This window comes from Maylandia zebra, linkage group LG3 (genome assembly GCF_041146795.1).
Source record: "Maylandia zebra isolate NMK-2024a linkage group LG3, Mzebra_GT3a, whole genome shotgun sequence".
In the NCBI taxonomy this organism is placed as follows: Eukaryota; Metazoa; Chordata; class Actinopteri; order Cichliformes; family Cichlidae; genus Maylandia; species Maylandia zebra.
Genome location: NC_135169.1, coordinates 24,093,758 through 24,106,941, shown reverse-complemented (window position 1 = coordinate 24,106,941; position 13,184 = coordinate 24,093,758). Strand labels below are relative to the sequence as shown.

Here is a 13,184-nt window from a genome sequence, read left to right as displayed (position 1 = left end):
ATCTATTGCAGCATAACTAAGGGAGGATTCAGGGTCACCTGGTCCAGCCCTAACTATATGCTTTAGCGAAAAGGAAAGTTTTAAGCCTAATCTTAAAAGTAGAGATAGTGTCTGTCTCCTGAATCCAAACTGGAAGCTGGTTCCACAGAAGAGGGGCCTGAAAACTGAAGGCTCTCCCTCCCATTCTACTTTTAAATACTCTAGGAACAACAAGTAGGCCTGCAGAGCGAGAGCGAAGTGCTCTAATAGGGTGATATGGTACTACAAGGTCATTAAGATAAGATGGGGCCTGATTATTTAAGACCTTGTATGTGAGGAGCAGGATTTTGAATTCAATTCTGGATTTAAGAGGAAGCCAATGAAGGGAAGCCAAAACAGGAGAAATATGCTCTCTCTTTCTAGTCCCTGTCAGTACTCTTGCTGCAGCATTTTGGATTAGCTGAAGGCTTTTCAGTGAGTTTTTTGCACATCCTGATAATAATGAATTACAGTAGTCCAGCCTGGAAGTAATAAATGCATGAACTAGTTTTTCAGCGTCACTCTGAGACAGGATATTTCTAATTTTAGAGATGTTGCGCAAATGGAAGAACGCAGTCTTACATATTTGTTTAATATGTGCATTGAAGGACATGTCCTGGTCAAAAATGACTCCAAGGTTCCTCACAGCGTTGTTGGAGGCCAAGGTAATGCCATCCAGGGTAAGAATCTGGTTCGATACCATATTTCTAAGATTTTCAGGGCCGAGTACAATAACCTCAGTTTTATCTGAATTAAGAAGCAGAAAGTTAGCGGCCATCCAGGTCTTTATGTCTAATTGGTGTGTGTTATCTGGCTTCATGGATAGATAGAGCTGGGTGTCATCTGCATAGCAGTGAAAATGTATGCTATGTCTTCTAATGATACTGCCTAAGGGAAGCATGTATAATGTAAACAGAATTGGTCCTAGCACTGAACCCTGTGGAACTCCATAATTAACCTCAGTGTGTGAAGAGGACTCTCCATTTACATGCACAAATTGGAGTCTATTAGATAGATATGATACAAACCACTGCAGTGCAGTACCTGTAATACCTACAGCATGTTCTAATCGCTCTAATAGGATATTATGGTCAACAGTATCGAATGCTGCGCTAAGGTCTAGCAGGACAAGCACAGAGATGAGTCCACTGTCAGAGGCCATAAGAAAATCATTTGTAACCTTCACTAAAGCTGTTTCTGTGCTGTGATGAGCTCTGAAACCTGACTGAAACTCTTCAAATAAACCATTCCTCTGCAGATGATCTGTTAGCTGTTTGACATCTACTCTTTCAAGTATTTTTGATATGAAAGGAAGGTTGGAGATTGGCCTGTAATTAGCTAAGACTGCTGGGTCTAGAGATGGCTTTTTGAGTAAAGGTTTAACTACAGCCAGCTTGAAGGCCTGTGGTACATAGCCGATTATTAGAGATAGGTTGATCATATTTAAGATCGAAGAATTAATTAATGGCAGGACTTCTTTGAGCAGTTTTGTAGGAATGGGGTCTAAAAGACCCGTTGATGGTTTGGAGGAAGTAATTATTGAAGTTAACTCAGAAAGATCAAATGGAGAAGAAGAGTCTAACTTAACATCAATGGTACTAAGAGCAGCTGTAGATAATATTACATCTGTGGGATGATTATTGGTAATTTTTTCTCTAATGATAAAACTTTTATTTGTGAAGTAGTTCATGAAGTCATTACTAGTTAACGTTAAAGGGGTGGTTGGCTCAAAAGAGCTCTGGCTTTTTGTCAGCCTGTCTACAGTGCTGAAGAGAAACCTGGGGTTGTTCTTATTTTCTTCAGTCAGTGATGAATAGTGTTACGTCCCCCCCAAAGGGGTCTAGGCATGCGAGTGAGGGGACCAGTAACAAATGAGTCCAGAACAGAATGAAAGGAAAACAGACAGGTGTTCTTAGTAAATAACATAGTCTTTATTGTAGATAATCATAACATAAGGAGCCGGAAACGCCATATTACCAATAACATGCCGAAAAAAGGTGGCAACAACAAAGAACACAACAACCAAACAAAAACTCCACACCACGAGGAGGCACTTCCAGGGGCCCACAAGCTCACCCTGTCACTAACAGTAGCTGGCTTTACTGCTGCCAAGGCCCACAAGCCCACACTACTCACGTAAAGCAGCTATACTGCTTCCACAACTCCACACTTCAGGCCGGCTACCTACACACCAAGCAGAGACACCCCACACCCTGCTCACAGCTCATCCCCAGCTTATATGACCTCAGAGAGGTGATTGCTGACTGGGCCCAGGTGGTAAGTGAGTCCAATGAGCAGCAGCTGTGTCCTGGGGAGAGAGAGAGAGCAAGAGAGAGACAGAGGGGTGGAGCAAAAGAGGAGGAGGCGGAGAAAAACACCACGCCCACACAAGGGAAGTATCAGGAGGCCCAGCTAGGGCCATAACAAATAGTAAGATGTTCTGGCTTTGCGGAGGGCTTTCTTATAAAGCAGCAAACTATTTCTCCAGGCTAAATGATGATCTTCTAGATTTGTGACACACCATTTCCTCTCCAGATTACGAGTCATCTGCTTTAGGGTACGTGTTTGAGAATTATACCACGGAGTCAGGTACTTCTGATTAGAGACCTTAGTTTTCACAGGAGCTACAGTATCCAGAGTCGTACGTAGTGAGGAGGTGAAATTATTAACAAGATAATCGACCTCTGTTGGGGTAGCGTTCAGATAGCTGCTCTGCTCTGTGTTGGTACAGGGCATTGGAGATGATAACAGTGGGTGGATTATATTCTTAAACTTAGTTACAGCGCTTTCAGAAAGACATCTACTCTGATAAACGTCTACTCTCCACTGCTGTGTAATCAATTATTGTAAATGTAAATGTTATCAGGAAATGATCAGACAGGAGAGGGTTTTCAGGAAACACGGTTAAATGTTCAGGTTCTATGCCATATGTTAAAACAAGATCTAGAGTGTGATTAAAGTGGTGGGTGGGTTCTTTTACATTTTGAGAGAAACCAATTGAGTCTAATAACAGATTAAATGCCATGTTGAGGCTGTCATTTTTAGCATCTACATGGATGTTAAAATCACCCACAATAATTATTTTATCTGAGCTCAGAACTAAATTAGATATAAAGTCTGAGAAATCAGACCGAAACTCTGTGTAAGGCCCAGGTGGACGATAGATGATAACAAGTAAGACTGGTTTCTGAGTTTCACAGCTGGGGTGGACAATGTTAAGCATCAGGCTTTCAAATGAATTAAAAGTATGTCTTGGTCTTTCATTAATTAATAGGCTGGTGTGGAAAAATTGCTGCCACACCGCCCCCTCGGCCTGTGCTTCGAGATTTCTGGTAGTTAGAATGACTCGAGGGTGTTGATTCATTTAAACTAACATAATCATCCTGCTGCAACCAGGTTTCTGTAAGGCAGAGTAAATCGATTTGTTGATCAATTATTAAGTCATGTACTAACAAAGACTTGGAGGAGAGAGACCTAATATTTAATAATCCACATTTCACTGTTTTTCCTCTTTGGTTCAGATGTGGATACTGTATTGTTCTTTCTTTGTAATTGTTTATGTTTAAGTTGTTTGTTTATAAATTTGTCCATATTTCTAGAAATGAGAGCTGCTCCATCCAAAGTGGGATGGATGCCGTCTCTCCTAACAAGACCAGGTTTCCTCCAGAAGGTTTGCCAATTATCTATGAAGCCCACATCGTTTCTGGGACACCACTCAGACAGCCAGCAATTTAAGGAGAACATGCGGCTAAACATGTCACTCCTGGTCTGATTGGGGAGGGGACCAGAGAAAACTACAGAGTCCGACATTGTTTTGGCAAAGTTGCACACCGATTCAATATTGATTTTAGTGACCTCCGATTGGCGTAACCGGGTGTCATTACTGCCGACGTGAATTATGATTTTACTGAATTTACGTTTACCCTTAGCCAGCAGTTTTAAATTTCCTTCATTGTCGCCTGCTCTGGCCCCTGGAAGACAATTGACTATGGTTGCCAGTGTCTCTAGCTTCACATGTCTGAGAACAGAATCGCCAACTACCAGAGTTTGACCCCCGGCGGGTGTGTCGCCGAGTGGGGAAAAACGATTAAACACATGAACGGGTTGGTGGTGTACCTGGGACTTCTGTTTAGGACTATGCTTCCTCCTCACCGTGACCCAGCCGCCCTCTTTCCCCCAGCTGCTTGGGATCTGCCGGGGAACAGCTAGCGGGGCCTACGCTATCTTCGGCTGCACCAGCTACAGGGGCCTGGCTAGCTACGGGTGAATGAAGGGTGCGAAGCCGAGTCTCCAATTCAGTAATCCTGGCCTCCAGAGCTGCAAATATGCTACATTTGTTACAGATATCATTACTGCTAAAGGAGGCCGAGGAGTAACTAAACATCTGACACAATGAGCAAGAAAGTGCAGGAGGGACAGGTGAAGTAGCCATGGTGCTAATGAGTCAGCTACGAGCTAAGCTAAGCTAGCGAGACAGTACAGAGACAGTGAGTGAATACTTTGGCTATAAATTAGGTAGTGAGTACACAGAAAGTGTGCTTCGGATGAAGCACGTGAAGATTATACTATGAAAGAAGAATGTATTTAAAAGTTGTTAATTAAATTGCTAGGCAAATAAGCTACTCAGAAACACCACTGTGTTTGAGCAGGAACAGGAAGTGATACTCTACCGCAGAGCAAGCGAACACCAAGTGACCCGCAACAAAATCAATGTCATTTTTTTGTTCTTCAACATAATACAAGGGTTCATTTCCAAAACTTGCTTATGATCTTCAATTTGTAGCAGATCCACTATCACACAGCAGCTGGACCAGTTTCAAATGGAGGTCAGTCCACTACTGCCACCTGTGGCCAAGTGCCACAGCCTACTACTAGATTAACTTGTGACACATCTGCACCTGCTGCTATGATCACATTGAGTAGAGGCTGAGTGGCTGCACTAACCCCTGGTACATCCAAATCTACCCACAAACATGTTGAAAGATGCAATCCCAGCAATGTGGATTGTCAACACTAAAAACAATCAGTAAGCAAAGACAACAGGGATCACTTTTTTCTGTTTATTTAGCACCCACAACATTTGTAGTCTCCTTCTGCACAGGGGAAGTCCACACACACTGTGTGGTACCACTTTCCACAGAAGGTGCATTCAGTCTGCAAGATTGAATGAGATTGTCAGAGTCATTGTCTGACTGTTTATTACTGATCACCTGCTGTACATTCACAGTAACTGCCATCTCCTTACAAATGTTTATTAGATTAACCACACTTATACAGACTGTATATAACAACCAACTCTAAAATGTTTGCTCGCAGAGAAAAGACGCAGACAGACTACGCTAACGACATGTGATGTTACAACAATAGTGAAATATTAGGGTCATTTCATTCATTTCAAAGGTTTATTTGCATGACGCACAAACAGACACAATTGAAGGGTACAAATTAGGGCTGCCACAAACGATTATTTTGATAGTCGACTAGTCACCGATTATTTTTGCGATTAGTCGACTAATCAGATCATGCATCCATTGGACGTAAAACGTACAGCTTATTGCACCAGCAGCATCTGCTCTTATATAACTATCATTAGCTTACAGCTTTAAGTGTTTAAGGTATGTGCTAACTAAAAATAAAGACAAGATGATAGTTTATTAAATTTGAATGAAATTTGCAGATTGTTTCAGTGAAGTTTAATAAACTCCTTGCTATCTAAAATATAACAGGACACCGGAGTAAATTCTCGAGCATCTCACACTTCTGATAATCAGCTGTCTGCTTGACGTTTATTCAGCTGTGTAAAAACTATAACTTTAATCTCAGCCAATCCAATTTACTCAGGAACAAATAAAATACTGAAAAAAGCCAAACAATAACATTTTTAAGTTCTCTAAGTGACTTGTATATCATGTTTAACCTGAGTAGCGAAAGACGGCGGTGGGTTTGAAAACGATTTGCCGGAAGTCCGGTGTTCTCATGGCTCTAGTTAGCCTAGCCCCCGGCTCGCTATCGAGCTAGTGGGTAACAGACGTCTCCGAAAACGTCGGAGCACTTTTGAAAATATGTGGTGTCTTGATAAACTGAGCAGATATTTGAGGTTTACACAGCTACATTCTTGTCTGAAAATATGTTAAACGTCTATTTTGTGACCCAGAAAGAATAATAAGAGTAATATTAAAACGAACTAGGTGCCGCCATTGTTGGAAACTGAGCAGGGCCGCGCTATGAATTCTGGGACACAGCTGCTTCTTCTTCTTCTTCGGCGTTTAACGGCAGCTGGCATCCTTGTACATGCAGTGCTGCCATCTTCTGTTTCAGTCCGTTATTACACTCTTAAATCCTACTACTTATTCCTGCGTCTTTCAGGATCTTACAAAGCTTCAAACGACGCGTCGACTATTAAATTAGTCGTCGACGAGTTTGATAGTCGACGTAATCGTGACTAGTCGACCAATCGTGGCAGCCCTAGTACAAATGTGTTGTGCATGAAACGAATTCAGACGTGGTGCAGATGTGTGTCACAAGTTGATCTGGCTGTAGGCTGTGGCACTTGGCCAGAGGTGGCGCTGGTTGACTCGACTCCATGTTAGTGCATAAAGTAAACTGCTCGCTGTAGTTGTGGAGCAAAAACGCTGAAACCGGAGAAATAAACCGTACGAGGGGAACGATAACGACGACAAGAGTCTCCCGATCGTTTACTCTTGCTGTCCCGTAAACAACATCGGCGTGGTATTACTTGTTTGCTGTTTTCGCGATCGCGTCGCACATGAGGATATCACCAGGTAAACTCGCCACATTTTTAAACATTTTGTTGTTCAACAACATCAAGACATTTGGCTTTTTTTTTTCTTTTTTTTTTCTTTTTTTTTTTTTTTCTTTTGCTGGTTTGTCGGTAGCAGCTCCTGAAACGCAAGACTGTCACACATCTGTTCGACCAACGCCAGTTGATCTAAACGCCAGTAGATCTGGAACACAGGCTGTTGTAGCAGCTGTCTTCATAAGCGCCCCCCTCCCCCCCCCCCCCTTCTTTTTGTTCCTACTATCCAGTATTTATCCATCATAACTCTGTTTCTACACTCAGTGAGTGCATGTTGTTTGTTGTATATTTCCTGCTATGAAAACTTAGTTTTCCTCTGGGATTAATAAGGTTTTTCTGATTCTGATGTTTGTGATGTTAGTACGAGGCACAATAATGCTACACAATACAATGGTCTGCAGTAGTGCCTTATAATAATACAATAAATTTAACTGGCTTAAATATAAAAATCTTTTTGCTGTCACAGGCGACTGGCAGCAGGCGAAGAGTCTGCAGGAGGAGCATCTCAGCACCTGTAGTCAGAAACATTGGTTCTTCACTGAAGGTGACAAAGAAAAATCGCCAACATTATTCTACAGACATTAATTGGTTGTTATTTTAATAATAATAATAACATCTAATTCTGTACACAGTGACATTTTGCCTGTTTATCCCAAATGAGAGACAAATCACTGCTGAAGAAAAATAATGTTCTCAACCTGCTTACATTAAATCAATGGATGGATGAAATTAGCCGTTTTTAACCCTCCCGAAAATAAGCTTCTCAAGGATCAGTTTTTGGTCCTGTATTTTTTTTTTTAACCTTTACACACTCTACATGTTGTATAATAAAGTATCTATTAATATGTTCTAGTGTTGCACATGATACATTTTTCACAGCTGATACACAGTTGTGCTTTATTTCCTCTGATAATCTCTGATAGCGTATTTTGTAAATAGTATTACATCCTCTGCACACTTTGGCTGCTCTGAAAAAGAAGGCAACAAACCAGAGAAGTTTGACTCCCTGGAAGAACTTATAAGTACACCTACACTGAAGACTAATTCATGCTTCTTTTGACCTGAACAAGAAAAAGCCCTCTATAAAGTTATGAAATCTTAGTAAATGAGGAAAACAGGAACAGCTCTGTAGCCAGGCTGACTAAGCCACAGGTCTAATGGTTAGACATACCTTCTCATGATTTTTCTGTTTTATAATGACTTTTTACATTATAGATTCTAATTGAAACCATCAAAACTCCAAATGAACACATATGGAATTAGGAGACAAAAAAATGTTAAATAACTCAAAACATACTCAGATTTTAGATTCTTAAAAATGTTAGATTCTTTAAAATAGCCATCCCTTGTATTGATTACTATTTTTCACACTGTGTGTGTGTGTGTGTGTGTGTGTGTGTGTGTGTGTGTGTGTGTGTGTGTGTGTGTGTGTGTAGATTAGGGCTGCCACGATTTGTCGACTAGTCACGATTACGTCAACTATCAAACTCATCGACGACTGATTTAATAGTCGACGCGTCGTTTGAAGCTTTGTAAGATCACAAAAGACGCAGGAATAAGTAGCAGGATTTAAGAGTGTAATAACGGACTGAAACAGAAGATGGCAGCACTGCATGTACAAGGATGCCAGCTGCCGTTAAACCCCGAAGAAGAAGAAGAAGCAGCTGTGTCCCAGAATTCATAGCGCGGCCCAGCTTAGTTTCCAACAATGGCGGTAGCTAGTTAGTTTTAATATTACTTTTATTATTCTTTCTGGGTCACAAAATAAACGTTTAACATATTTTCAGGCGAGAATGTAGCTGTGTAAACCTCAAATATCGGCTCAGTTTATCAGGACACCACATATTTTCAAAAGCGCTCCAACGTTTTCGGAGACGTCTGTTACCCACTAGCTCGATAGCTAGCCGGGGGCTAGGCTCACTAGCGCCGTTAGAACACCGGACTCCCGGCAAATTGTTTTCAAACCCACCGCCGTCTTTCGCTACTCAGGTTAAATATATATGAGTCACTTAGATAAATTAAAAATGTTGTTGTTTGGCTTTTTTTTTTTTTTTTGTATTTTATTTGTTCCTGAGTAAATCGGATTGGCTGAGATTAAAGTTATAGTTTTTACACAGCTGAATGAACGTCAAGCAGACAGCTGATTATCAGAAGTGTGAGATGCTGGAGAATATACTCTGGTGTCCTGTTATATTTTAGATAGCAAGGAGTTTATTAAACTTTACCGAAACAATCTGCAAATTTCATTAAAACTGAATAAACTATCATCTTGTCTTTATCTTTAGTTAGCACCTTAAAAGCTTAAAGCTGTAAGCTAATGATAGTTATATAAGAGCAGATGCTGCTGGTGCAATAAGCTGTACGTTTTACGTCCAGTGGATGATGATCTGATTAGTCGACTAATCGCAAAAATAATCGGTGACTAGTCGACTATCAAAATAATCGTTTGTGGCAGCCCTAGTATAGATATATGTATGTATATGTACACTAAATAGGTTTTGTGAAGTGCATGTCACTGTTTTAGTTCTTTGTCATCATAGGCAAAAGAAGGGGAAGTGTGCTGAAACCTCTCCAAATTTATGACCTCAACAAAAACCAACCAATGCCAGCAAGTACAGATGAATGAGTTGTGATCCCTGTGGAGAAGACTTTCATCACTATGAAGAAGGCCAGAAGACGCCAGCGCATTGACAGTGGAGACAGAAGCTTCATGTGCAATCAGTGTGGAAAGACTTTCACTGAGAATGGCAACTTAAAAAGACATCAGCTCGTCCACACTGGCATTAAACCATTCAGCTGCGAGCAGTGTGGACAGGCTTTCAACCAAAATAGCAAGTTAAAAAAACACCAGCTTCTCCACACTGGATTTAAACCATTTAGCTGTGATCAGTGTGGAAAGGCTTTTACTGAAAATGGCAACTTAAAACAACATCAGCTCGTCCACACTGGCATTAAACCATTCAGCTGCGATCAGTGTGGAAAGACTTTCACTCAGAATAGCAGCTTAAAAAAACATCAACTCATCCACACTGGCATTAAACCATTCAGCTGCGATCAGTGTGGAAAGACTTTCACTCAGAATAGCAGCTTAAAAAAACATCAACTCATCCACACTGGATTAGCCCTTGGTAGCACCTAAAAAACGTACCCCTTATGAGGTCCTAGAGCCAAAAATTGACCACGCCATAAAAAGTGCTATAAAAAGATTATACATTAATATTTTATTCCACTTTAAATTAGCCAATCTTTCAGACCTACTTCTCCTTGAAATATTCATGTCAAGTTTTAATTACATTTCGCGGATTTTAACCCTTTATATCCCGGTTTTGTCACATGAGCGCACGGCCGTTTTTGGCGAAAAAAATGAAAAAATGAAATATTTTCCATAAAATACATTTGAAAGTTATATTTTATTGTACTTTTAATTAGGCCTTTGGGTGGACCAAAGATTGATACCAACAGTCATTTCGATCGCCTTTTATTTTTTTTGCAGGAGCGCATTTCATAAAATGCACACACTATCGGTCCCAATCGACCACGCCCAAAAAAGTGCTATAAAAAATTTATATATTAATATTTTATTCCACTTTAAATTAGCCAATCTTTTAGACCTACTTCTCCTTGAAATATTCATGTCAAGTTTTAATTACATTTCGCGGATTTTAACCCTTTATATCCCGGTTTCGTCACATGAGCGCACTGCTTTTTTGCCCCAAAAAACATAAAACTTGAATATTTTCCAAAAAAAACATTTGAGGTAATATTCAATTGTTATTATAATTAGGCCTTTAGATGGACTAAAGATCAGCACCAAAATTAATTTCGATCAACTTACAATTTTCTTTTCCGAAGCGAATTATGTCCTCCAGGCGGTCCCTCGTCGTTGTCTAACCCGGGATCCATGCCTCCTCCCGGGTAACGTGCAGACAATTGCTCCGGTCATGTTTCGTCGGACGCCTTTCACCAGCACACACGTCGATACCACGTGACAACAAATACGTCATTTCCGGTTGAGTCAAAAAAAAAATTCCCGCTTGAGTGACCCTGGGACTGAGACATCGCTCCAGACGATCGGCGGGGGAATCCTGTTTTCCAAGCCGCGATCGAATCCTGATTTCCGGGTAGTGTTTTACGGCGGCTCGCTGATTTCGAGCAAGCGTCAAATGTGAAGCAAGGGAGCCACCCGGTGGCCAAATAAAAAAATTACAATTCTAAGGCCTTGAGTCCAGAATGAAAACGAAACCTAAGCCATCACACAGATATTAACGGTAATAATTGTGCAGTGAAAAATAGCGTTTATAAAGGGTTTCAATGGGGCGATTTATGGCTCTAGGACCTCATGTGGATGGCGGTTTTTAGCTTAGCCACCTTAAGCTAATCGAATAAACGGAGACGGCAATTCTAAAGAAAAATGAAAAAAAAAAAGGGTTGGAAGGTTTGGCTATATTCTATTCAACACAGTGAAAATGGCCTAATATTAAAAAACGCTGTGGATGATAAATGGCCGTAGGTACTACAGAGGGTTAAAACCATTTAGCTGTGATCAGTGTGGAAAGGCTTTTACTGAAAATGGCAACTTAAAACAACATCAGCTCGTCCACACTGGCATTAAACCATTCAGCTGCGATCAGTGTGGAAAGACTTTCACTCAGAGTGGCAGCTTAAAAAAACATCAACTCATCCACACTGGATTTAAACCATTTAGCTGTGATCTGTGTGGAAAGTTTTTTACTCATAGTAACTGTTTAAAAGAACATCAGCTCATCCATACTACAGATAAACCATTCACCTGTGATCTGTGTGGAAAGTCTTTTACTCATAGTAAAAGCTTAAAAGATCATCTTCTCATCCACACTGGAATTAAATCATTTGTCTGTGGTCAGTGTGGAAAGGCTTTTACTCATATTACAAATTTAAAACAACATCAGCTCATCCACACTGGAATTAAACCATTCAGCTGTGATCAGTGTGGAAAATCATTTACTCGGCGTAGAAACTTAAGAAAACATCAGCTCCTCCACATTGGATTGAAACCATTCAGCTGTGATCAGTGTGGAAAATCTTTTAGCTGCATGAGTTCCTTGAAAGAACATCAGGCCATCCACACTGGCATTAAACCATTTGTCTGTTGTCAGTGTGGAAAGGGTTTTCGTCGCATGGATACTTTAAAAAATCATCAACTAATCCACACTGGAGTTAATTAATTTTTTATTGGTCAGTGCTGAAATGCGGCCAATTCTATGTAAACATTTTAAAAAATCAGATTGTTCACACTGCAATTGTAGCGTGTATTGAATTTGTGGAATTTCTTTCGTATTGTATTGTATATTGTATTATTTGATGTTTATTTCTATTTATGTTCTTTTAATTGTTTTTCTGCTTGATCTAATATTTGTCATTTCTAGTCTTTAGGTTCTGTTATCATGCCCTCCCCTCTTTTTCACATTCTGTGTTTTGTCAGCAGTGGCAGTCCTAGCCTGTTTGGTGCCCTGGGCGAACACCCTCTCTGCCCCACACCCACAGATAACATATATGTATGTTTTCATGTGTATATATGTATATTAAAGATTGTACATGCATATAAAACATATCTTACTGTAAAAACTGTTGCTGGAACCATATCGAATTTAGCCAGATAAACATAAACACACGCATCTATCTATCTATGAAGAGAGAGAGTATGCATAGTTTTCAAATTTTGTACAAACAGCCATTATAATCCATCAGACAATGAGAATAGGACAAATCAACAACCGACAATGACAACAAAGTCCAAGATTGCATAAGGTCAGTGCTATCTTCTATGCCAGAGGTTCCCAACCCCCGGGCCTCGGACCGGTACCGGTCCGTGAGTCGTTTGGTACCGGGTCGCAAGAGTTGAGGCTCAGGTGTGAAATGTATGGTTTTCAGGGTTTTTAGCGTTATTTTCTTATCGTTAACTCGGTTTTCCTGGGTCTTTCCACGTGTGTTATGAATAAATCTTCTGTTTTTCAATACCGGCACTAGTTTTATTTTGTTGTATTTATCCGCAACACCTTAAAGGCCGGTCCGTGAAAATATTGTCGGGCAGTCGATCGTGGCTCAAGAGTTGGGAGTTCGCCTTGTAATCGGAAGGTTGCTGGTTCGAGCCCCGGCTTGGACAGTCTTGGTCGTTGTGTCCTTGGGCAAGACACTTCACCCGTTGCCTACTGGTGGTGGTCAGAGGGCCCGGTGGCGCCAGTGTCCGGCAGCCTCGCCTCTGTCAGTGCGCCCCAGGGTGGCTGTGGCTACAATGTAGCTTGCCATCACCAGTGTGTGAATGTATGTGTGAATGGGTGGATGACTGGATGTGTAAAGCGCTTTGGGGTCC

At 40.8% G+C, this 13,184-nt stretch overlaps 1 protein-coding gene across 3 annotated transcripts in view; it reads left to right on the top strand.

The window, feature by feature from the left end:
- The window catches only part of LOC106675040 (uncharacterized), an 80,827-nt gene extending 68,402 nt beyond the window's left edge, over window positions 1-12,425 (top strand). For 2 of the 3 annotated variants that reach the window (XM_076881199.1, XM_024801770.2), the window contains exons 2-4: window positions 7,302-7,379; window positions 9,376-9,956; window positions 11,362-12,425. In XM_076881199.1, coding sequence (XP_076737314.1) covers window positions 9,495-9,956; window positions 11,362-12,039 — 1,140 coding nt within the window. In that variant the 5' untranslated portion in view covers window positions 7,302-7,379; window positions 9,376-9,494 and the 3' untranslated portion in view covers window positions 12,040-12,425. The other variant, XM_076881200.1, reaches the window with a different exon arrangement.
- Window positions 12,426-13,184: the final 759 nt, after the last annotated feature.